Source organism: Phoenix dactylifera, chromosome 2 (assembly GCF_009389715.1).
Source record: "Phoenix dactylifera cultivar Barhee BC4 chromosome 2, palm_55x_up_171113_PBpolish2nd_filt_p, whole genome shotgun sequence".
Taxonomy (NCBI): Eukaryota; Viridiplantae; Streptophyta; class Magnoliopsida; order Arecales; family Arecaceae; genus Phoenix; species Phoenix dactylifera.
The window spans coordinates 12866486-12892220 of record NC_052393.1 but is presented as its reverse complement, the minus strand read 5'-3'; the positions used below and the strand labels follow the sequence as shown (position 1 = coordinate 12892220).

The window sequence follows — 25735 nt, the reverse complement described above, 5'->3', positions numbered from 1 at the left end:
ATATAATATAATATAATATTATATTTATAGTATAATACACTAATAAAGGTACAAAATATTATAATTATTAGCGTACATTATTTTTCTATAATATAACACAATATTAAATTATTTAACATAACATATTAATATATTATGATATAATGTAATATAATATTATATTTATAGTATAATACAATAATAGGAAACAAGAATACCTTTTCTTGCACGGAAGGGAGTTTGATCCTCAGCTAGGGCTCTTTGTTAGAGCTCCAGCAGATTTTTAGGTTTATAAGAAACAAAGTATTTAATTGTTATATTTTATTATGAATATTTTGGTTAAAAAATAGCTTTCCTACAAAGCTCAAAATAGATTTTTCGGAAAGCTGCAAAATGGAGCTTCTTTCAAAAAACTGTTTTTAGCTTTCTAAAAATGTTAAAACAGATTTTCGAAATTATTACCAACTTTTTTTTTATTCTAAAATATTTTTGAAGAGCTAAAATAATACTTTTCTACCTCCAAAAGCTCCAAACGGGGCCAAGTATGGCCGTGGCCCAACCCAAAGTGCCGCTACCAGCCCAATCCTTTGTGAAGTCGGCATCATACGCAAATAAAAGCGACGGCAGAAAGAGGCTCTTCCGGCCCGCGATTCTGCTAGGGTTTTGAGAAATCGCGGCCGGAGCTCCGCCTGAGGCTAGAATCCCGAGGAAGGAAGCGGTGGCGGAGATGGACGGCGACGAGGAGGGGGTGGTGGGGCCGATGGGCGATGAGGCGATGTTCCCCAATGGCGGTGGCGATGGCCAGCAGCAGCGGGGGAGCAAGGCGGTGATGGGCGGCGAGCAGATGGACGTGGAGGCCTACGCATCGCTGTACACCGGCCGGACCAAGGTGACTCGGCTGCTCTTCATTGCCGACCGCTGTGGCAACGAGGGCATGCAGCTCGAGGCCCTCCGCCTCGCCTACGACGAGATCAAGAAGGGCGAGGACTCCCAACTCTACCGGGAGGCGGCCAGCAAGATCGCCGGCCGCCTCGGTCCCCAATACACCCTCGACCAGGCCTGGGCCGACTCCATTGACCGCCGTGCCGAGCAGCGCAAGGACAAGCTTGAGAACGAGCTCAGTGGGTATAAGGTATCCTACCTACAATTCATGTTCCTCTTCTTATTGCTGTTAAATTTATTAAAATAACCTGGCTAAAATCTCCTCTTTGGAGATTTCAATTGCTTGCTCCTAAATCTTATTCGCAGTGTCCTTTTTCCCCTTGATAAAAGCGATCTTCACATTATTATATTGCATTTTTTTGGGATTAGTTTGATAATATATCCATGAATACCGCGCAATTTAGAGATCCAAGGACCTTACCTTCTTTCTTTTGATTTAAAGAAAATTTCTCACTTTCACCTCTTTGCAGATTCCCATAACTTGCTTCTAAATCTTAATTACGAGCATTTTTTTCCTGATAAAATGGGAGTTTTTTTTTTTTAATTACCTTGATGATAAATACATGATTCCCAGCAATTTAGAGGCAAAGGGACATGTCCTGATTTTCTTTTTCTTCTTTCGTAACTGTTACCATTAACTTCACCCTAAACTTCAATGTGCAGACAAATTTGATCAAGGAGAGCATTCGAATGGGTTACAATGATCTTGGAGATTTCTACTATGCTCATGGTCAACTTGGGGATGCCTTTAAGAATTATGTTCGTACTCGGGATTATTGCACTACTTCAAAGCACATTATTCAGATGTGTTTGAATGTGATTCTGGTCAGTATCGAGTTGGGCCAGTTTATGCATGTCTCAAATTATGTTAGTAAAGCTGAGCAAACACCAGACACGCTGGACCCTGTCACAGTTGCAAAACTACGATGCGCTGCAGGGTTGGCTTACTTGGAGGCAAAGAAGTATAAACTTGCTGCTCGCAAGGTTGGTCTTTTACAGTCTTTGCATCTCTAATACTTTTGTCCATTAATCTTTTGAAGCCTTATTTTGGCTCGAGATATTTGTACTTTATATGCCTGAGCTTTTATTCTATGCCTACGCTAGTGATGATCTTAATGGAAGGCCATATTTAAGAATAAGAAGGTATATTTGACAATAATCTTGAGATCATGCTAGAATAAAACAATACATCGTAAATTCATGTGTCTACTAAAAGTATATGGAATGAATATTAGCAAAAATATCAACTAGTAGCAGGTTGCTGTAAATAATACTCAGTAGTAGCTGGCAAACAAATCATCCTTTGTCAGTTGGACTTCATACTGCCTACAAGTTTTCATATCGACAATTAAGACTAGTGATTTAGTCATTTGCTGTTCAGTTTTAGGCTGAAAAGAAATTCCACAGAAATAATGCTCTGTGAATTTAGGATAGTGAATCATTTGGGGAAATATCCCCTTTTAGTCACAGAAAATTGTTTCATGTAATAGTCGGTTTTGATGAAGCCAGCATATTAATCAGTAAATTCTTTTGTCATTGTTGTTGTTCAAGAGCCTTGTCTATTGCACGTGCTTCTATAAGACAATTACAGGAACAGAAACTTGCAATTTTGCTGACATATCTGGTCAATCTTTGAAACCCTCTCTAGCATCTGCAGAAGCAGGTTCTTGATTTTAAAATTTGACAGTTTTTTAACAGTTTACCTTATGTGCTTTTGTTTAGCTATTTATGAGTCTTATGTTCCACCATTGCAAGTTAAGAGGGCAGTTTATTGTTTCTTTGGTTAAATGTATAAAATATTTAACCATGATTGTTTCCAACTCTGGTTGTTTCTGCAGTTTTTGGAAACTGGGCCTGAACTAGGAAACAACTATGCAGAGGTGATAGCACCCCAAGATGTCGCTACTTATGGTGGACTTTGTGCACTTTCATCTTTTGATCGAACGGAGCTGAAGGCATCTCTTTTCTACTTGCTTCTTTATTTTTGCAGGATCTTTTTATTGTTTTCTTCATTTATTCCAGCTTGCATTTCTTAATCAAAGTCTAACTAGCTGCCCCTATTTTTGCCAGAACAAAGTCATTGACAACATTAACTTTCGAAACTTCTTAGAGTTGGTGCCTGAAGTAAGGGAGCTTATACATGACTTCTATGCAAGGTATAATGATATTTCCTTTGCTTCTTATAAATTAACTAACCTGTCTACTTTGAAAGTGGTATTATTTCCCTCTTGTTATTCACGAGCTCACCTTTTGCTTTTACGTTTTTTATTGACTAATTTCTCTGATAAACAATGATAATAGAATCGAAAATTTACTTTTATTGTGGAAAGCATTTCACTTCTATATTTGTTAAGTTCTATCTAATCACTTAACCAAGGTGCTTTCTTGAGAGGGAGGACAACTCTGAAATGACTTCTGGTATATCACATGGCTAAAGGTGGAAAATAATTTTGGAAGAGATGTAATAAATATTAATATGTGATGGTTGGTAAATTAATATCAATTGGAAAATGACTAATGACTTCTTATCTGGGTTGTGTTACCATTCTAGCTCTGTTGGTAGCTGTCTTATTAATCTATGATTTATATCTTTGTGCAGAATTAAGAATGTGATGTTCATATGGTGGACAGTTGGTTCCCCTTGCAAATGTTTTGAACTTCATCATAAACATACACATACTTATTCATTATTTAATTTCAAAATTCACATGTTTTTTTGTGGTAAGGGAACTTTTTAACTTTTTTAAATTTTGTAATTATATCGATCATTTATTTTAGTCAACATCGTCATTAGTGCCAATGTAAATGCTAGTTTATGGGATCTGAGGTACAGGAAGATCAATAACTGCCAAGCCAAGATTTGCCACATTTCGTGCCTTCAGGCTTTAGATTTTTCTGTCAAAATAGCGGGTAGCTCTGGGTTTTCATAAAGCATCTCAAAGGAAAAAAATTGGTCGAGGCTAGATGGGTTATTTAATTTGTTTTGCATTGTCATGACTTGATATGATGCAATGCAGGCCCATAGTAGATGATCTTATTTTGACACATGATACACCTGTTTATCCTGTCTATAGGTCTGACACTTAGTGTTAACTAATTTTTTTTCCATGTGATTTATTTAGGCATTTACAATAACATTATAGCCTTTGCGCTTAGTCGTTTCAAACTTCATCTATTGTAACACTTATTGAAAATATTATAGCTTCTTATGCTAGTTTTCATGGAAATTGTCAAACTTGATATATTTAAAGAGGCCAATACCACAAGAATATATGCTAACTTTATATTGACATTTCTAGTTCATAGTTGTGGGTCAAATGAAGTTATTTAATATAATCTGTGATGTTTTGACTTTATAACACATGTGGATGCTATTATGGAGGATAAAGAGAAGTTATCAATCAATCTATGGTGTAGAAGTGTAGAAGTGTAGATTTGCCAGTACTGAGTTGCAGTAGTTTATAGCCGGAACCAGGCATAATAGGATTTGCCAAACAAAATATTGCAATTGGATTTTAAATGTAACCTTCTCCTTCATGTGTGAATCTTATTAAACTATAATTATATCCTGCACAGAATCATAAAGATATATCACAGTGATGCTTTGATTTTGTAAAGATAGTCCATTCTTTGTTTGGTATATTATTTGGCAAATCTTTTGGGCTTTTATAGAGAAAAAAGCATAGGTTGGGCTGAAGAAGATCATTTACTTGTTCTCTTGGTTCTTTTGTAGGAAGACACCTCTTTCAGGGGCTCTGAAAGCATTTATGAGGTAGCATATTAGAAACCTAGTGTCTATGGTGTTGTAAGAAAGGCTCCCAAGTTGGGGCCATTTTTTTTTTTGTTTTCCATTTATTTGGTTAGTGATCAACAAGAGCTATGTGAGAGATCTTTAGAGAAAAAGGATTTTGTTATTTTCAATTCTAGATCGTTATATATACTTGTACTGAAAATATCATAGGGTGGTCCAAATGGAAGCAACAAGCAGGTTTTGTTGAGGTTGTTATTAGCTTATGCGTCTATAATGTTGACAGAAAACAAAGAAAATCATGTCTCCTTCCATGAAAGGTATGAAGAGTCTAATAAAGCTATTCATGAGATGGTATAAATATTTTACTAGTCACTAAATTCTATACATTTTTTCTTATTTGTAAGGAGATTTAGTCAACGTTGCTTGCATGATGTTGAATGTTTTTTCCCTTTTATTAATTGATTTATTTTCATTTCATTGCTCGCACGCGCGTACACACCTATATATATGCAATGAGTTTGAATGTTGTGCTTTTGATTTCCAAGAATCTGCATGTGTGCATAATTCTGTTGTCAAATCTAGATGTATGTCTTCTGTAATTACAATAACATGATGTGAACAATTCTTGTTTGTGTGAAATTGCCGAATTTTTACATGGGTTGATGTCAAGGTGATCCAAATGTTTTCTGCTTGGTTTCTGCAAAGCTATGCCTCATTGCATAATTTCGTGGTCAATTCTAGATGTATATCTTCTAATTATATAATGACATTATGGGAAAGGTTTTTATTCATGTGAAATTGCGAATGATATGCTACGTAATGATTAAATTTACTCTTTTGATTAGCTGATCTAAATTTTTTATAGGGTCTAACATTGGATGTTTGTTTATGTTTAAATATAGTTTTCCCTATTTTTGGATCCAATTATGATGCTATATTTGCAGGACCATGATCCGTAGTTTGAGAGTCTGTTTCATCTATAGTGTGCATGGTTCTTATTGCCTTACAAGACTCATTTCTTAAAATTTGTTAGATGCATGAGATGTGTGCTTAGACCTGAGTTTTTTGTGGCTTAAATGTCCTTTGATAAAACTCATTTCTTGAATGTGTTAGATGCACGAAATATTTTTGTTTAGACCAAGTTTCTGTGACTTGAAAGTGCTTTGACAGGATAAGAGGCATTACTATCATGATCAAAAGTAAACTGGTACCATGGATAATGGTCCATAAAACTAGACAAATAGATTCTAAAGACTTTTTGGTTAACATTAGATTCCTTATTTTCCTTTTCCTTTCCTATAATGATAATATTTTATTTTATTTGTTTTCAATTGGTGGTTTGTTTTCAAGTGGTGGTTTGTTTTAGTCAACTTCCAATTAACTTCACACTGGAAAATCAACTTTGCTTGGAGGTTGTATTGAAATTATAACCCATAGATTGGTTTCATCAAAATTATCATGGAACACCATTTAAAGGTATAACTCGTTGGTGCATTCATTTGAATTTGTGTTTTTCCTAGACATTGACTATATAGAATAGGTCAAGGATCCATTGCTTTGTGATGTGCGGGATTCTTGCACCATATTTAGTTCACTGGAATGAGCATGGGAGTGGAATAGGGATTTCAACTTTGGCCTCATTCTAATGTTTGATATAACATTTAGAGGATGGAATCACAATTCCTTTGGAATCAAGATTCCTTCATTTGAAAAAATGGTGATTCTACTCATACATGGGAGGAAATGGTCATTCCAATGAAAATAGAAATGAATGATATTTTTGGTAATAAACTAAATAACAATATTTATGGTATAAAGAATTAACAAATGATATATTTTTGTATGGATCAAGTATCGATATGATATATAATAAAAATAAATAGTTTAATTATTATATAATTTAAATATTATTTTATTAGAAAATAGTGAAATATTAAATACTATCAATAATTACTCAAAAATTTACTATGTGTTATGTTAAAGGAAAATATATATTTTAAATCTTAAACCAAATATTTTATTTTTTATTTTAATCTTTCATAGTTATTTTATATTTTTAATTTTTATTTTTCTTCATTTTTAATTTTAAATTAAAAACCCATAGAAGCCATTTTCATCAAAATTATCATGGAACACCATTTAATACTATAACTCATTGGTGCATTAATATGAATTTGTTTTTTCTTGGACATTGACCATAAAATAGGTCAAGGATCCATTGCCTTTGTGTGATAACAGAGGATGTAATCACAATTCCTTTGGAATCTGGCTTCCTTCATTTGAAAGAATGGCGATCCACTCAAACATTGGAGGAATGGTCATTACCATGAAAATGAAAGTGAATGATATTTTTGGTAATAAACTAATTAACAATATTTATGATATAAAATAGTTACAAATGATATATTTTTATATGAATCAACTATTGATGATTATGATATATAATAAAAAATAGTTTAATTAATGTATAATTTAAAATATTATTTTATTAGAACATAGTCAAACACCTAGTAGTATCAACTAAGGTCCGCCATACCAGGTCCGATAGGCGTATCAGTTGCCAATCGGACCAGTACGGTTCCTGTTCGTACCAGAACCGGGCGGTACAAACCGGCCAGCTCTTTTCCGTCGGAGCCGGGGAAGAAGAAGAGAACGAGAGAGAGCACGAGGAAGAGAGAGAGAGGAGACTTGTGGCCGCCATTGGAGAGCCGCGGAGGGCGGCGGAGCCCGGCAGGGGGCGGGAGAACCCGCGGGGGCGCGGCGGAGGCCGCAGCCCTTGTTTCAAAAGAAATAGGGGACGCTTTTAATTTGGGGATTTTTAACAGGGCCCTGTTTCAAAAGAAACAGGGGATGCCTTTGGCCTCCGTCGTCCCTCCGCGGGTTCCGCTGCCCCCCCGGCCTCCGTCGTCCCTCTGCGGCTCTCCGATGGCGGCCAAAGGTCTCCTTCCTCCCTCTCTTCCCTGCGCTCTCTCCTCTTCGTCTTCTTCGTCTCCGATATAGAACCGGCCCGTACCGGTTTTCACCACTCCGGCGTACCGGTAGCTGGCTGGACTGGTTCGTACCGGCCTGAACGGGCCGATTCGGCATACCATGGTATCAACTATTACTCGGAAGTTTACTATGTATCATATACTAGCAAATAGGCGGTAGCACAATGCATGTATAAGAAAAATAAATGTAGAAATTTAAATTGTTAAATATTATTAAGAAAAGATAAAAGATCTTAGATAAATATTAAAAATTTACTAAGATAAATAACTAAAAATAAATTAATAAATACAAAATAAAATACGGAAAATTACTTTTCCACCCTTCCAAAGACTCCTCTATAGCAAAAAGTCCTTGTTGATTAAATCTAAAACATCCGATCCAGAGACTTTCCAAACTGTAATTTCCGGCATAGTTAAATCATCTTGGAACACAATTAATTTAGCCTGGCACACAGCTAAATCATCTTGGAACACAGTTAATTTAGTCTGGCATATAGTTAAATCATCTTGGAACACACTTAATCTATCCTGACACAGTTAAATCACGTCGGCACATAGTTAAATAAGCTTGGAACACACTTGATCTAGCCTGGCACATAGTTAAATCATCTTGGAACACACTTAATCTAGCCTGGCACACAATTAAATCATCTCGACACACAATTAAATAAGCTTGGAACATACTTAATCTAGCCTGGCACACAGTTAAATCATCTTGGAACACAGTTAATCTAGCCTGGCACACAGTTCAATCATCTTGAAACACACTTAATCTAGCTTGGCACACAGTTCAATCATCTTGGAACACACTTAATCTAGCCTGGCATATTCAATCATCTTGGAACACACTTAATCTAGCCTGGCACACGGTTAAATCATCTTGGAACACACTTAATCTAGCCTGGCATATAGTTAAATCATCTTGGAACACAGTTAAGTCTTCTCTGTACACAATTAAGTCTTCTCGGCACACAGTTAAATAAGTTTGGAACACAATTAATCTAGCCTAGCACACAGTTAAATTGTGTACAGAGAAGACTTAATTGTGCAGAAAAGATTTAACTGTGTTCCAAAATAATTTAAATGTATGTCAGGCTAGATTAAGTGTGTTCCAAGCTTATTTAACTGTGTGCCGGGATAATTTAACTGTGTTCTGAGATAATTTAACACTATGCTAGGCTAGATTAAGTATGTTCCAAGCTTATTTAACTGTGTGCCGGGATGATTTAACTGTATTCCGAGATAATTTAACACTATGCCAGGCTAGATTAAGTGTGTTCCAAGCTTATTTAACTGTGTGCCGAGATAATTTAACTCTATGCCAGGCTAGATTAAGTGTGTTCCAAACTTATTTAACTATGTGCCGAGATGATTTAACTGTGTGCCGGGATTATTTAACTCCATGTCAGGCTAGATTAAGTGTGTTCCAAGCTTATTTAACTGTGCCGGGATGATTTAATTGTGTTCCGAGATAATTTAACTCTATGCCAGGCTAGATTAAGTCTGTTCCAAGCTTATTTAACTGTGCCGAGATGATTTAACTGTGTTTCGAGATAATTTAACTCTATGCCATGCTAGATTAAGTGTGTTTCAAGCTTTTTTAACTGTGCCGGAATGATTTAACTGTGTGCCGGGATGATTTAACTGTGTACCAAGTTAGATTAAGTGTGTTCCAAGCTTATTTAACTATGTGCCAGGATGATTTTACTGTATGCCAGGATAGATTAAGTATGTTCCAAACTTATTTAACTGTGTTCCAAGATGATTTAACTTTATTTTTTTTTCTTTTTTTTCTTTTCTTTTTTTACTTTCCTTTTCTTCTATTTTTTTTTCTCTTCTTCTCTTCTCCTTCTTTCTTCTTCCTTCTTCCTTCTCCTCCCGCGAGGCCGGCGGCGACGGAAGGGGGCCGGGCGGTGGCGGCCGCAGGAGGGGACCACGGGGGATGGGGGGGTGGGGGGGGGCGAGTCGCAGCCGGCGGTGCCTGCGGCCGCCACTGCGGCTACCCAACGGTTCCTCTTCTTCGGCACCTCCCCACTATGGGGCGATTCCGGCCGCGCAGAAGGTGGCAGGGCCGTGGTGGTTGCGAGAGGGGGCTAGGGAGGAGGCGGGCCGGGGCCGGCGGCGGCCACGGCTGGCCAGCGGTTCCTCTTCTTCGGCACCTCCCCGCCGTGGGGGCGGAGGCATTCCCGACGGTGCAGAAGGGGGCGGGGCCGGTGGCGAGCGCGGGAGGGGGCGGGCCGTGGCCGGCGGCAGGCTCGGGAGGGGGCGGGTCGTGGCCGGCGGCTGTCTTTTTCTTCCCCTTCTTCGGTGGAAATGGGAGAGGCGGGGCCATTTTCGTCCCATATTGCAATGTTGAAATATATCTAGACCGATTGTTAAACAATCCGTCAATAGGGATTAAACGTTAAAGACCGGTCAATAAATGGACCGCTAAGCAAGTTCCCCAATAAAATATTCAATTTAAAACTAAAATGAATGAAAATAAAATTAAAATAAAATATAACCATGAAAGATTAAAATTAAAATAAAATATTTTAAAAGGAAATGATATTAATGATATCATATTAAATAAAAATAAAAATATAATTAATTTTTAAATAATATTGAAGAAAAAGATAAAATATGTTAGATAAATATTAAAGGTTAAATAAAATAATTGATAGTAAATAATAAATAACAAAAATACTAAATACAATTAGAAAATATGAATAAAACATAAAATATATAGATAATTAGGATTAAAAACTAAAAATAAAATATTTGATTTAATATATAAAATATGAATAAAATAAAAAATAATTAATAAAGGTACATAGAATAGAAAATAATATTATCGAAACTTTATATAAAATTGCTTAGACTCTAATATTTAATTAGTTAAATTAAATATTGAAATTCCATTGTCGTTTCTTTTCCATGCATTCTTTTGTTTCACATCCAAACAAAGAAATAAGAACTGTAATTTTGATTCTCTGCCTTCTATTCCTAATCCATTTTGATTCCCATTCTGATTCTTTTTTATTCATGGGAAGCAAATATAGTGTTAGTGGCTAGCTCTGGGTTGGAGTCACAAAATGGGTTTGCCAAACTGAAACTGGCATCATTCTCATATTTCTTCTATGATTGCTAGGTTTCATATAGACTTAAGTTCTAATCTTTGTGGATGGTCTTGTACTAGAATGATTGTTAGTTTTATGTCAAATGATCAATAGAAGGATATATTTCAGTTCAGATGGGAAGTGAGGAAATTTGTATGCATGAAATTCAGTGGCCCACTGTTTGCTTTAGTCCAGCCATGTGGAGTTGATCAGGATACTGCATATCTTGCAATTGATGGTTAACATAGTGAGTGATGGTGAACATCAAGTAGGATGCCAAACATCTAGTCCATCACTGGCATCTGCCTATGTTAGGACAGATTTATTTTGATGTCATCTGTCCATTTTACCGTTTTAATGTGGTTTTACAACTCATATATATGTATGTATAATTACATATATATATATATATATATACATACTTATATGTAAGTGTGCAATGTAGTTACACATTTGTTTGAGGTGTTAATTTTTTTTTTCTTCATGGATTGCTTTCTCAAGTGTCTGAAATAATCCAAGGTTTCCATAGTCATGGTTTATAATGATCATTAATTGGACATGTATTCGGAGTTTTACAATTTGATTGCTTGAGTACAAGATTTTTCGGCAGGTTTATATTGTTAGAGAAGTTCAGGCGCAAATAGTACTTCTACTGAAATTTCTTTCTTAGGGATCAACAATGAAAAATCATATGAGATTTTTTTTTCAGCTAGATCTCCTTAATGAAGGTGAGAAACTTGATAAGGGAACTTTAGGGGTTGACCGAGCTGAAAAGTAAGTGGAAGCTGGCCTAGCAGTCCACCTTTGCTCGTCCGTTACATTTGAAAGAACTTAGCGACTCAATGTCTGGAAAAATTTTTAGTGGTTTGTGGCGTGTCTTAGCCAAGTTAGTAGGCCTTTGAGAGCCATCGGCAACAGAAACTCTCTCTCACTGTGGATCGCATCAAAATTTGTTGCTACATTTGATGTGTGGTGGTGATATCATGACAGTTTGATGGATGCTTTAATAATCCTATTTATGATGCAGCATGCATAATGGTTCACCACATAGTCCTAGGGGTTTTCTTTTTTTATTTTCCATAAGATGGGTGCATAAGAGGATGGTTATATATCTTTTACTGTAATTGCCATGGGAACGAGGGTCACTGAAGGAGCAATATTTTGATTAAATTTGCTAGGGTAACTTGTTCATATGGCATATAACTTATTCCTGAGTGCTACATTATCGTAACTGAGCTACCTGAAGAAATCAGAATCACCTTCCTCATCTATCATAAAGAGGATTAGTAACATGTTTTTATCACAAGCCAATGCATTAAAGTTGGAGGGGAGGCTTTGATATGTACTCTTGAACATGAATTTCAATCTTTTGAGGATTATGGTTGGTTTCTTAATTAATAGGTACTGTTAAACTAGCTGGAACAGATCTGGATAAGAAATTGTATTCGAATATATGCACCCTCTTTTTCCGAAGTGAAGCATGAAATATTGCCTGCTTTTGCCCCATATTTGCACCCTCATTGGCTATGTTTCTTTTAATTGTTTCCATGTGGGATTAGAGGCCATGATGCATGCAGGCAGATTTCCCTTGCCATAGAAAGAGAACAAGAACAACTGCTCTTATGATTCTACTTAATATTCAAAGAGAAAGTGATAAATGGGATATTCTTTCTTTGGTTGGTCCTTTTTATTCCATGTTTGAGACAATGTTATATTTTTGATTTACCTTCTGAGGTACAATTAGAAATAAAGAGATATAACCCTTTTCATTCTCTTGTATTATCCATAAACTATATAAACCTGACTTAATTTGTCAATTTTTAGTTCCAAAAATAACTCTGATCAGATTACCCTTTTAAATATTTAAATATTCCTATAATAACTTTAATTGAATCTCTCTTGAAAAGAATAAAACATGTTAGACTTGAAGAAGGAATTCTAACATTAATGGGCTTTGAAGAAAATCCGATTTAGCGAGAAAGAAAGAATGCAAAAATTTTGGAAAAAATATCTTAGTGTATCTAGACTCCATGACATTTCAAAGGGGAGGAAGAGAGATACTTCTAAACCAAAGGACAGATGTGATATAATGCATTAAAAAATTGATTATAGACTAGTTATTTTAGTCTTTTTAAAATTAAGACCATAGTAAGTATGCATCTCCACGTGCATCATAACTAGTTTATTTAAATAAGATAATATTTGATGTCAATCTTTTTTTCTTTTAAAAAAATGTTCTCTTTCTTCTACAATCTTTCTTTTTTTCTTATTTCATATTTTTTTTAAAGGGAATGAAGTGGAGAGAAATTATCGATGAGTTCATTCTGTGTGAACCTTTGTTGGCGGGTGAAGTTCCTCTTGTATATCATATGAACATTGGCTTGCATGTTAGTGACTTGTAATTCAATCGTGGCAGTTGCCATGCTTGCAATGTTTGTTTGAAGGATTAAAAAGCTAATAAAATTAGTTTTTGTTGGGAGGATGGAGAGCACTATATATTGGTAACATGAGGCTAATAGGATGGAGGATATCAAGAGGGGCCTTGAATTAAAAGTGAAGGACTTAGAATGGGGAATGCGTTAAATATAGACAATTGGCTTGGGTATGTGTTTCTTTAAGCAAGTACAAGCTGTGAAAAATACAATGTTGGAGACAAGCTTCTATTTAACTACTAGGTGGCAGGTGTATATGTATTTGACCCATCACATGGGGCTGAGGCATCCAATCATTATGGATAAAATGTATCAGGTGTCAAGAATCTATAGTGTGGGAGCATAGATGATTATTCTAGGAATTCTTTTTTCGCATCTCCTAAGTGAATAAGAGAAGCATTTGGATGAAAGAATTTATGTTGAGTAATATCTTCTCTTCATGAGAAACCACCACATATTTTGTTTGATTGAGAATAGAACAGGGAAGACCAAACACTGATTTTTCCCCTTGCTTTGGTGTCTCGACAAGCATTGATAGTTGGTAATTAAGACATGCGATACTTTCAATCCAATTAGGGTTTGAAAAGTATCCTTGCTATAAGATTTTGCAAATTAAATATCCTGAGTAGCCTTTCTCCTGATGACTTTTTGAATTATAATAGTGTACTTCCATTATTGGTTGATGTGTGTTTTCTATTTTTTTTTAGCACGCGGGTTGGGGGGAGAGATGCTGGTCATCCTCTTTGCCATGTAAGGAAACAATGTGCACATAATTGCATAGATGCATCATTCCTCTTTTTTTCACAGCATGTTGAAATTTACAAGGGTAATATTTTTTTTCCTTTGCAAATCCTCTTGAAGATACTGTTTGCCTATGACTTGGATGAAGTGGTCAGTCAGATGATAAATAATTCTTACTTAATGTCCATAAGCATCTTCTCAACACCATGTGTATATTTATCTCCTGTAACTTGATTCATCTGTCTCTTCAAATCTTCCATTATTCTGTTTGCAACCAATGCATCTAACTATTTTAGACATGAATCTGGCACTTCCAACATATTATTTAAGAAGCTCACTCAAATCTCAACCATGCCCAAGCTTGACAAACAATACGCTAGGATATGGTTTAACCTCTGCTTTTATTTTGGTTATGTGTTGTCACTAAGGAGACTCTAAACCTCATCTCTTCCATGCAATAACAATGCCTCGCATTGTGGTGGCATCATGGTCCATGGTTCACTTCAACCTTCCAACATCACATCCCACCATTATCTATGCTGACCAATATATATATATAGCTTAGATCTTCTTCGAGTGTGTATTAACAAACTATCCTATGTCATGGTTATCAATGTTATTAAAAAGAACACATGACCTATATTACATGTGTTTATACATTCTAAGTTTGTTGAATGCATTTAATTCGTAGTTCAAACCAAAATGTATTCATCTCTATTATGTTAAATTTAACTAGACATGGTCATTCTTTTTAATAAGAATTAATTTTTATAACAGTCAAAGAAAAAAAAAGCTCCTAGTAGCAAGTCTTTAGTTGAATCTACTCTAGAGGTGGAGTTTGGGAGTGGTGTGTTTGTGCTTATCTGAAGCATCTTTTAGGTTGTTTGGTTTAGTCAGTTGGGCTAGATGTACAGGCCTTAGTTCTCAGAAGCATCTTTTAGGTTGTTTGATTTTTTTAGTTGGACTTTAGATATACAGGGCTCAGTTCTCAGAGCAGTGCAAGAGTGGGGAAATGGAACTCTCAAATTAAAAATTATGACATGGACAATCCTTGGAAACACATGAAGAAAACAGCATTATAATCTATAGAGCAATTTCAATGTTTTCATATTGTTATTGCATTTTGAATATATCTATGAAAAATTGATTCAAAAGTATGATAAAACATTAGTGATAATTTTTTTAAAACTAAGATTTATTTTTGACAGACTTATGTTTCAATAGATGGTACTTAACTATTTAATATGTGTTGGACAAATTAGGAAGCAGGGTTAGGAGCAGGATTGAGATCTTGGAGAGGGTATGTTATGTTCAATGGAAGATACTGCCTATAAATATTTAAGGCTGGAATGATTAAGGAAATGAACTACTTCCAGCATGACTTCTTGTGCGACGTGGACTTCTATTTTCTCTATCATTGAAAATAAGTCACAGACCATGATGCTTTTGGTGAGGGGCCGCTAGTGTTGGGACATGGTTGCTACCTATCTTTAGAAGGTATCTGTACATTTAGGAAAGAAAACCAAGACTTGATATACGGATTGCTCCTTGTGGTGGTTCTGATAACTCCTAAAATATGTAAATGAAATGCAAAAGTTTCTGCTTTTGTTCTTTTCATTTGTGGATTTATTTCAGTTTCTTTCTCACTAATTTTTTTCTATATGACAAGAAGCTCAGGACCTATAATTTCTCATAAGTTATGTGCTTCTGATTGGACAGCTCTCGTTGGAAGGTTTGCCCATTGTTGGTTATCTAGCAGAAGGGTATGTGACCTTTCTTATTGAAGGATGAGTAAATGAGGCATACTTTTTTCATGCTGCAACTCTATTGTTAATGTGATCCTGAGAGTTTATTAGATAACCTGATCCCTTCACCCAAGGAGATGATATGCCAAGGTTTCAGCAAGTCTTACTTCAAAAGATAAACTTCCTTCATGCTTTGGTGGCGTGTTCATTTGAGAGGATATAGGAAGGTTTGCCAGAAATCATTTTGAAGTTTCAGGAAATTTAAGGAAATACTGGTCTGAGTTCCATTCCTGATCTGAGGAGTTTCTACCCTGCTGAAACTTCAAAGGGCTATAAAATCTGCTTTAAAAAATTCAAGAAATGCAAAGCTACAATTATCCTTGTTGTGACATAATTTCTGAAGCATTCTTTTCCTCTGCCTATCATTTGTTGAACTGTTGTTTTGATCATGAAGACGGGATTCATTTTTTCTAATCCAAAAGTCCCGAGTTTTAACATATCCATGTGTGCCAGTCACCAGCCAGAACACAGGCCCACATGCAGTGTCACAGCCACTTTTGGTTGGGAACAGGGGTTTATGACATTTTAAAAATTTGCTAGCTTAAATCTATTTCTAGTTAGAGTGGGCCAGATTTGATGCATTAAATTGTTGTTTTGATGTGGTCATCTAGTATCTCAATCAATTAAATGTATCTATAAGTGTTAGCATATATATATGATAAACAATGATGGTTGTCTTCACTTCTTGCTCTTTCTTGGATGAGGCAGAACTGCTAGGGTGAAAAGAGTGTTGAAATAGGAAAATCCATGACTGGATGAATGGGTTGTCATATGGGTTCGGATTATATGCTTGCTTTTGTCCATTATTGATAAGTTAAGTTGCTGTTCATTGCAAAATCTTGTATTAGCACTGATAGGAATTCATGTCTCACCTATATGGTGTATGAAAGAAATACAAAAAATCAGAAATCATGGTGCAAAATCTTTTTATGGAATTCGGAGGACAAAGGTAATTATCCTAAGTATTTCTTTTATGATATTTGTGGATAATTTTTGGCATTTAGTTTGGAGTGCTGTTCATTATGCAATTGCTTAACCTGAAAATGCATTTGTCCAACTTTCTGTGTCCAGGTTTGTTAGGGACTTCAAAAATATCTGGGTCTGAACAACCATACACAGTCTGAATTGGCCCACCTAACCATTGTATCATAGGTTAACTTTTTTACAAGATTGAGCTTGGTGAGCAATGGTTTAACTTAGATGTAATTTCATATTAAATGCCTCAAATATTTAAATTAAAAGAACAGAGTTCAGAATAAAAAGGAATTGGCAGCTGTGTCCTTCCAAATGCTCTGTCCAACCTACTTTTTTCCATGACCTGTTCATAAGTTTGAGCATTTTTTTCTAATTGGATTGCAAAATTTTAGTGCATGCTTGCTTACCGTTTCAGTCAACTGACTCAATTCTCTACTGCTTTTTCACTGGCGAAACTTTTATGTTTTCTTTGATCTAACTCGTTTCTCACTCAATTCCTCCTAGCTATACCACATAGGCACATGTCTTTGTGAGCCTTGTCTTGTGTGCATGAACCTTCTCAACATTTTGAACCGCACAACATTGCAGCCCTTGTTGTTTTCTTATAAACTCAGGATTTCATCAATCAAAGCACCTCATTGCTTCATCCATTAGACATTAATTTTCATTAGATCTGTCTTCATCAGACTCAATCTTTTGTATAATGGTCCAAAACAATTATATGGTCATGCATGCTATTGTTTCTCATGGCTGTCCGTCCTGACCAAAGCCTGCTATTCAACTTCGTTTCTACTCAATTTGCATAGTATGTCTACTGATTATTGGATTTATTTCTTAAGGTCCACATATCCATCTTTAATGATACTCTGTTGTATCTTCTCTCTTAGTAAAGAGCAGGTGCTGGTTCTCTCTTTTCTTTAAAGCCTTAGGTGAGTCACCTATCAACTGTCATTTAGCTTCCTAGCGTAATACTGAATTGTTCTTTGTAATAGTTGCGTATCATTTAATTTTGTTTGAACTTTGAAGTAACCTCTACCATAACTTCACAGTATGGCCTATGGACTTGGTTCCACTATAGTTATTGCAAGTATTTCATCTTTATTATTGTGCATATGTGATTCCACTATAGTTATTGCAATTGTACTTGATCTTCATTCTTGTGGTAAGCACCAGAAATGTATGTATGTGTGCATGCGTGCATGCATACACAGACGTATATATTCAGTGATTAAGCCACTTAATACAATATAGTTCCTATCATTATGTTCATACCTAAGTTTGTTACATGCCTCCTTCGAAGCAATCTGTTGTTAGGCAGATCTTGATTGCTTGTTAGGTGGTTGGATTTTGTTGGAATCTGTGTTTAAGAGGGTGAACCCAGCAGAAAGTGCTAAACGTGCTTGCTCGATTATGAATGTATCTGTTGCAGGACTGAGATGTGAGAAAATATCTTGCAGGGTATGAAAAGGACAGTTGAAGACAGCAGAGATAGAGACAAATAGGTTGGAACCAGTGTATAAAAAAATCCCTCTGAATTCGTCAATATCTTACGTCTGCATATATTTAATTCATTAAAAAATAATGCAGATCCTAACTGAACCAGGACTTCTTTACATGTGATCCACTACAAATAGTTAAGAAATGGATTTTCTATTTTTTAAAAAAAACAGAAATATGTACCATATTCCTCTAGAAACAGCAAATTCTGCAATTTTGTTTCTTGAATATATTATAACAAAATTTAAAATCATGACAGTTGCATTAATAATTTGCTTATTATGGCTCTCACCTCACTACTCTCACGTGTGAGTAATCTTCGTGACATTTGCTTCTTAAAACGATACATTGTTGCTTCATGGAGTGGATGTTGCTGTCTGTCAAAAGCATTTCATTTGCTTGTTGTTTCCAATGAGAAACTTTTAATGTTTCTAACCACAAGAATATTCCACTGCAGTCGCTATGCTTCCTGTCTGGAGTATTTAGAGAACCTTAAACCAAACCTTTTGCTGGATATCCATTTACATGATCATGTTGAAACACTGTATACTCAAATTCGCCACAAAGCTATCATCCAGTATACGCATCCATTCATTTCTGTGGATCTCCACACAATGGCCGATGCCTTTAAAACTGGTGTTGCAGGGCTGGAGAAAGAACTCGAAGCTTTGATCACCGACAACCAGATTCAAGTAAGATAGCATTTTCCTGTTTTAAGTCTTATCCAGTATAGAAATGCTTGCGCTTTATGTTTGCTCGTAGCTTAATAGGAATTATTTCTGGGATGGTCTCTTAGATCCTAGTTTAACTTTAGAATATCAGCATTTTCATTATTATTTCAGCTATGCTCAATTAATTTTATGTGGAATATCTGCAGGCCCGGATAGACTCGCACAACAAAATTCTTTATGCAAGGCATGCTGATCAAAGAAATGCGACGTTCCAGCGTGTCCTACAAACTGGTGTTGAGTTTGAGAGAGATGCTAGGGCAATGTTGCTGAGAGCCAATCTCATCAAGCATGAATACAACCAAAGGGCGGCAAGGAAAATTTGAAGTGGAAGGCATATTTCCTTGAGGCTTTGCTGGGGGTTTTCTGGTACTGGGGTCTCACCTCTTATGGATGGAAGATGACTTCCTCGTTTGCATTTGATTGTGAATTCCATGGTTAAAATTTGTGCAGATGTCAATGTATTTGCAAGATCGGGGCTTGAAGTTGAAACCTTCCTAGTTTCATGGTGGTTATAAGTTTGTGTACATCCTTTTTGAGGTTGGATGTTTTTGCGTGGCCTGCTTGGTTTATGCGCGAACACTTCCAATCTGTGGTAACATGAGCCGCCATAAGAAATATTAACCTGCCGTCAAAGGAAAGATGGATGCCACCAAGGTAGTAGCCTGGTGGTAAAGGGGTAATAAATTCATCCCAATTGTTCGGATTTCAAATGCGCCGGATATGCTTTCCTTCTATCTGTACCAAGGTGGTGCTGGGTGACGTATCCACGTGAGGCGGTGAGCTTACGGGTCGGGAAAGGTACGCGAAATCTACGATCTATATGGAACATTTCTTGATGGAAGAGGGGCTTAGTAGTGGGGTTGCTACGCGGATGGGCTGGTCCCTCCCCTTCTCCTCTTATTATTTACCAAAAAAAAAAAAAAAAAACGGAAAGATGGATAAAAATCAGACATTAAATTCGGGTGTCCCGAATTTCACTTATTATATTTCTTTTTTTGATTATTCATTTACCAAGAACATAAAATCATGATAAAATTACGATGAAAATTAGCAATTTTCGAGGATGGCTAACCAGGACGTATCTTACCCAAACCGCCCATTCCTAATAATACAATTCGAACTGCAAGGTTCATCCCATCTGCCTCCGAGACAAGCAAATCGGGAACTCTCTCGTGATCATCATTTTGATCATCCTCGGCGCACGTCAAAGTATCAACAAAATGTTCCCCCACTCCACATGCATAATTTACAAAGTTTTCTTCATCTATCTCAAAATATTCACCATCCATCCTTCCTCCGAAAGCCTCGCACATCACGGAATTCACCTCAGCTCGAGCAGCAGAAGAGGGACAGCAAACTGCAAACTCTGAAAAAGATCTTGGATTTGAACCACACTTTCTTACCATGCATCAGAGATCGGATGACCCTACGGTGATGCTTCTTTCTTCTGCCGAAGAACTCCCATCCGTTTCCCTTCAAAGCTTCCACTAATTTTCCTCAAAAGCTTCTCGCTTGGCTCTTACGACCGCAGACAAGGTTGGGTGCTGGCCGCAGGGCTTGCTTTGTGAAAATAATAATAGTAATAATAAATGGAAAATGCATCGGACCAGCTCGCACGTGAGGTACCTTCAAGCACCACCCCACACGGCCACACGTAACCAAAAGTGTCCCATGGCTGGCAGCGTGGAAAAGTAAAAAAAAAAAAAAAAAAAAAAAAGCGGAGTCGGACAGCATTTCTAACGTGGATTCCATACGCGTTCGCCGCGTAGCCGCGGCACCTCCCCATCGCATCCCCGTTTTGCGCCGCCTTGTCCAGAAATATTTGTACATGATATTTTGAGTGAATAAATATTAGTACACGCTTGTGTCATGTCCTGCGGTTTAGCCTTCTAGGTCCGCGGGGCAGCAGAAACTAAATTTTCCACCGCACTTGGAATGGTTGCTTCAAGAGTCGTGCATAAGAATTCTGATGATTCAAAGACGGTTCCTGTAATGTGTGATTATAGTCTGAATCCAAAGGATGATTGGATTCGTGATTTAGGATGTTCGTATTATATGCTTCCTAAAAGATATTGGTTCGACACTTATAAATCGGTCGATCTAGGAGTCGTGCTTGTGGAGAACGGTGTACCGCATAAGACTCTGGATTGAGATGATGAATACTATATCCTTGATTATGCTCGACTTCAGTGGATGCAAATATAATGCCGAAGGTAAAGTTCTTAGAGTTTACGAAGGTACCCTGATTGTGATGAAAGGCAAGAAGATTGAGAACTACTACATTTCTCTAATGGTGTGGCAGTTTCAGCCTGTGGTTCCTCAGATTTAGATATTACGTGCTCGAGACATGAGGCTTGGGCATGCAAGTGAGAGGGGCATGATAAAATTTAGCAAAAACGGGGATTTGCTTTGTGGTCAGAAAACAGGGAAATTGGATTTCTGGGAGCATTATGTTTTGGTAAACAATGCATGCAGAGTGAATATCTCTGTGGCTGTTCATAGAACAAAGTATACGATGGATTATATTCACGGATCTTTGGGGTCCCTCTCGTATCCCTCCCACGAGTGGATCTAGAGGTTGATGTAGACTCAAAATCTCGTGCTAAAGAGCGTGGAGGTTCTGAGTCCTCTTCAAGGCATAATATTGAGCAGCATATGATCAACCACCATTAGTAGATTAGTTCGATCAGCACCTGACAAGGTCTTTTGTTGTCGGCACCATTTATTCTTAGTATCTCAAGCAGCGAGAAATTATGATCGATTAGCAAAATTGGCAGGCAAGTGAGTAAGTATCCAAGGATAATAGGTAATGCTTTGGAGTTCTGTTCTAGTGAGTTTGAGGGATCTTGCAGGAGTGATGGCATTTTAGGCCTCACATTACGGTTGGTACTCCACAACAGAAATAGGGTTGCAGCTGTAATGCTAGGATATCTAGAGAGTATAATTGGGCTCAAGTTGTCTGCACGACCCGGTATTTGGCAAATAGATCTTCATCAAATGCTGTTGAATTCAAAACTCCAAGGGAGGTTTGATCTAGTTCTCCTGGAGATTATTCAAACTTATACATATTTGATTGTCCTGATTACTCTCATGTGGATAGTGGAAAACTACAACTTAGGGCAAAAGAAATGTATATTCTTGGGTTGTGCTTCTAGGATTAAAGGGTAGATAATTGTGTCATGCTGACCCTAGATCACCTAAATTTATGGTTAGAATATATAGATGTATTTTTTGATGGATTTATTGTGCTTCATCCGAGAAAGTAGAATTCTGAAACAAATGGAAACCATAGAGTCAGCAAGCAGGTAGGGTGTGAAGTTGACCTCTAGGTAGAAGCAAGAAATCACTCAACAGAAGTATAGGCTGAGGCACAAGAGAAGGATGGTTCGTAGCAGGAACCATAAAACATTACGCATAGGCATGCAGGGAAGGTAAATCAAAAGGCCACAGAAATACTCATCTTCAAATTTGGTTGCTCATGCACTGTCTCTGGTAGATAATATGGATGTTCAGGAGGCTTCTACAAGCCATGAAGCTATTACAAGTCTAGAGCAGCTTAGCGGTCCGCAGCTATGAGCTGGGAGATTGAGTGAGTCTCTCCATAATTAAGAAGCAGACTTGAGAGTTAGTGATGCAACCAGAAGAGGAAGAAATTGTTAGTAGCGAATGGGCCTTCAAGAAGGAATAAGAAACTCCATGAGTAGAAGATGAAAGATTCAAGGCGTACTTGGTGGAAAAGGGCTGCAGACACAGACAGCATGGACTTTAACAAAGAGTTCTCAGCAATTATAAAGCATAGCTCTATTTGTATGCTGATTGCGGTGGTTGCTTTATTGGACTAGGAGTTGGAGCAGGCCGATGTTAAAATAGCTTGCCAAGTACATGTGCGAACTTGTTGCTGGATCTAGATGTGTCATATATCTTGATATGTCTAGAATTATGGAGGAAGTTCCTGTGGTGAAATTGTGTGATGGATGCACTAAGGTTGGTGAGATTTTTTTTTTTTTTTTGATAGATTGGATGGATATATGGTTCTAACATGCATACATCTAAAAAAATCAGAAAATAAAAGATGACGTAAGAGGAGGGAATAGTCACAGAGCTATCTCAAAGAATACCATCAAAGGATTGAGCAATAGAGGAGGCCGCCCAATCAGCTTTTCTATTCATTTTCTGGTACATATGAGTGACTCGAAAGACAACAAAATCTCTCATCAGTCTGCAGATACCCGCCGCCTGCCCTATGGTGAGATCTATTCACTAATAGAAGCTTACAAATAATATTTGCAGTACTCTCCAAATAAATAATTGAAATATCGATTTCCTCCAATACCAAAAGTTCTTCTTGATGCTTGTGTTTCTGGATATGTGACACTAGTATTACTTTATTATTTATATGATGTCCGTTATAAACTTGATGATCACACAAATGCCTGATAGATAATGATGTTGTGCTAACCCTATTGGACTCGTTTGGTTCACGAGAAGAGGAAGAGAAAAATTATGGTTAACAGAAAAATGAAGAGATGCTTCATATTTGGTTAGAGTTTTTCAATGATAAAGATGAAAAAGTAGATTTTTCATGAGAATGAGATTTTCACATTTCATCACAAAAAAAAATTATGTACGATATAGAAAAGTCCAATTCCTATTGGTTGAAAATTAGTGTATTTTTTTTCAAAAATATCCTTAAACTTTGAGATGGAAGGGAATAAGGTTTTTTCTATTTATTAAGGATATAACAGATATTTTACATAACTTTTCTAGAAAATTAGATATGTAGTCAAATATAAGCTGCTATTTTTCTATGGTCAACCAAATATACAAAAACTATGCTTCTAAGCATTATATACGCAGGCATTAGTTTTTTTAAAAACAGTATTTCAATGAAAAAAAATTTCTCACAAAATGAGTCCACAATATCTTCAATGCTGTCGGCCTAGACTATAGTAACAATGCCAAGACCAATCACCTCATCATCATCCATGGCACCAATGGCAAGACCAACCACCTCATCATCATCCACAGGGGCTACTCGGCCCCCTCCCCAAACTTCTTCTGGCATAGGAAAGCCACGCGTGATCAGACAACCTAAATCACCAAACATCAAAAGGTATCCAAAAAGCGTCATCCCACTCCCAAGTTCCCAACCTCCATCACCATTCAAATACTCTTATCTTCTTTTTTTCTTAAAAAAGCTACATGAACGATGATCCCCCTTTCCTTCTAAAACAGGCAACTACATGCTGGCCTTACTACAGCTCTTAGGAGCCAAACAGTCACAGAAGTCTCATGGGACCCACATTCGTACACGCGGCCCCATTTCAGTAGGCCAACTAAACACAGTGCAAACACGAGATGTGCATTGATTCAAAATCACCAAAAGCTGTTCCAAACGGAACAGCGGATCTTACGCCGCAGTCTGTACGCAGGTTAGGACAAACTCGCGGCGTGTACTCAGCCTGCGGTCGCTTTCAGCGGCGACATTTCGCAAATCATGCAAGGGCTCATTCGATTTGCGGAGAAAGGAGGAGAGAAAGTATGGTTAACAAAAAAAAAAAAAAAAGTGAAAAGATGTTCCTTGGTTTAAGTTTTCAAAAAAAAAAATAAGAAAATTATATTTATATAAAAATATGATTTTCATATTTTATAAAAAAATTCATAAAGAATATGAAAAAATTACTTTTTCGTGAGTCCGAAATTACTCTATTTTTACTTTTTTTTCAAAAAAATCCTTCAGCATTAAAGAGGCATTAGATACCTAATTTTTATTAAGAGTATAATAGGAATTACGTATAACATTTTCAGGAATGTAAATGGTCAATCAAACATAAGTATTTTGAAAATCTGTCACTTTTTTATTATCAACCAAATATTCTAAAAAGTACTTTTTTAGCTTTTTTTTTTTTTAAGAAATCTGCTTTTCATAAACCATATTTTTAGAAAAAAAATATTTTTCGCAAACCAAACAGGCTTTTTTTTTTTTTTGGCTGCCCATGGCGAACCGAGGGCATTTATGTGATATTGGTTTTATTCCAGGCCTAATTTGCGGCAGAAGATCACGAGCCTCGTTTCCCAGCTCACTCTGGTTCAAAGCGAGCCGTATGCGGACGGCGAACGCCCACGTGCGCCGCCACCGAAGCCCGGCGCACCGCCGCTGCTCCCCAATCGGTCGGGTACGCGAAAAGTCAATGGACACGTGTCGCTCGCAGTTAGCTCAGGATTTGGTTCCATGGTTGCGTGTTCGGACGGACGTACGCGAGCGTTGGTACTGTCACCGCGGTAAAGAGCTTTATAATGATCATTGTTAGAATAATTAACCGAGCTTTAGAATAATTCACGTTCGATTCTATGGCGGATTTTTTTCATGTCATTTTATATACTTTTAATATGTCTAAAATATTCACCTTACGAAAAATTACTCATGTATCCGCACAGATCCCGATGTTCATGATACTGTACACAACATTATTATTTCGCATGCAATAAATATCAATCACATCAAAATTAACGTGCTTGGAAATCATTAAAAAAAGTTAAAAAAATTAAACCATGCACGGAGCGTATGGAAATTTTCCTATCATTACTATTTGATACGATATATTAATAATATTTTTGCATAAGGGCTCGTATAAATTTTTTATTAAATACTTAAATATTAGCATTATCAATAACAGAAATTTTATATTAGTCATTATTGAAGCTTATCGCTTAATATGCAATAAAAATTTAGCTATTAAATTTTTTAAATTTTATTATATTATTATATTAAAAAATATTATATCTCACGCATC

General features: G+C 36.6%; 1 protein-coding gene across 3 annotated transcripts; it reads left to right on the top strand.

The window, feature by feature from the left end:
* The first annotated feature begins 581 nt into the window (after window positions 1-581).
* LOC103714145 (COP9 signalosome complex subunit 1) lies at window positions 582-19481 on the top strand. Of its 3 annotated transcripts, none has more exons than XM_026807295.2 (8): window positions 582-1111; window positions 1585-1905; window positions 2760-2876; window positions 2992-3077; window positions 13900-13942; window positions 15653-15696; window positions 18856-18902; window positions 19088-19481. In XM_026807295.2, exons 1-8 carry the CDS (start codon window positions 707-709, stop codon window positions 19132-19134), a joined length of 1110 nt encoding a protein of 369 aa, XP_026663096.1. In that variant the 5' UTR covers window positions 582-706; the 3' UTR covers window positions 19135-19481. The 3 variants fall into 3 exon arrangements, with proteins under 3 accessions (XP_026663096.1, XP_026663095.1, XP_008799523.1); XM_026807294.2 differs by having other exon boundaries at window positions 586-1111; window positions 18668-18902; XM_008801301.4 differs by lacking the exons at window positions 13900-13942; window positions 15653-15696 and having other exon boundaries at window positions 590-1111; window positions 18668-18902.
* Window positions 19482-25735: the final 6254 nt, after the last annotated feature.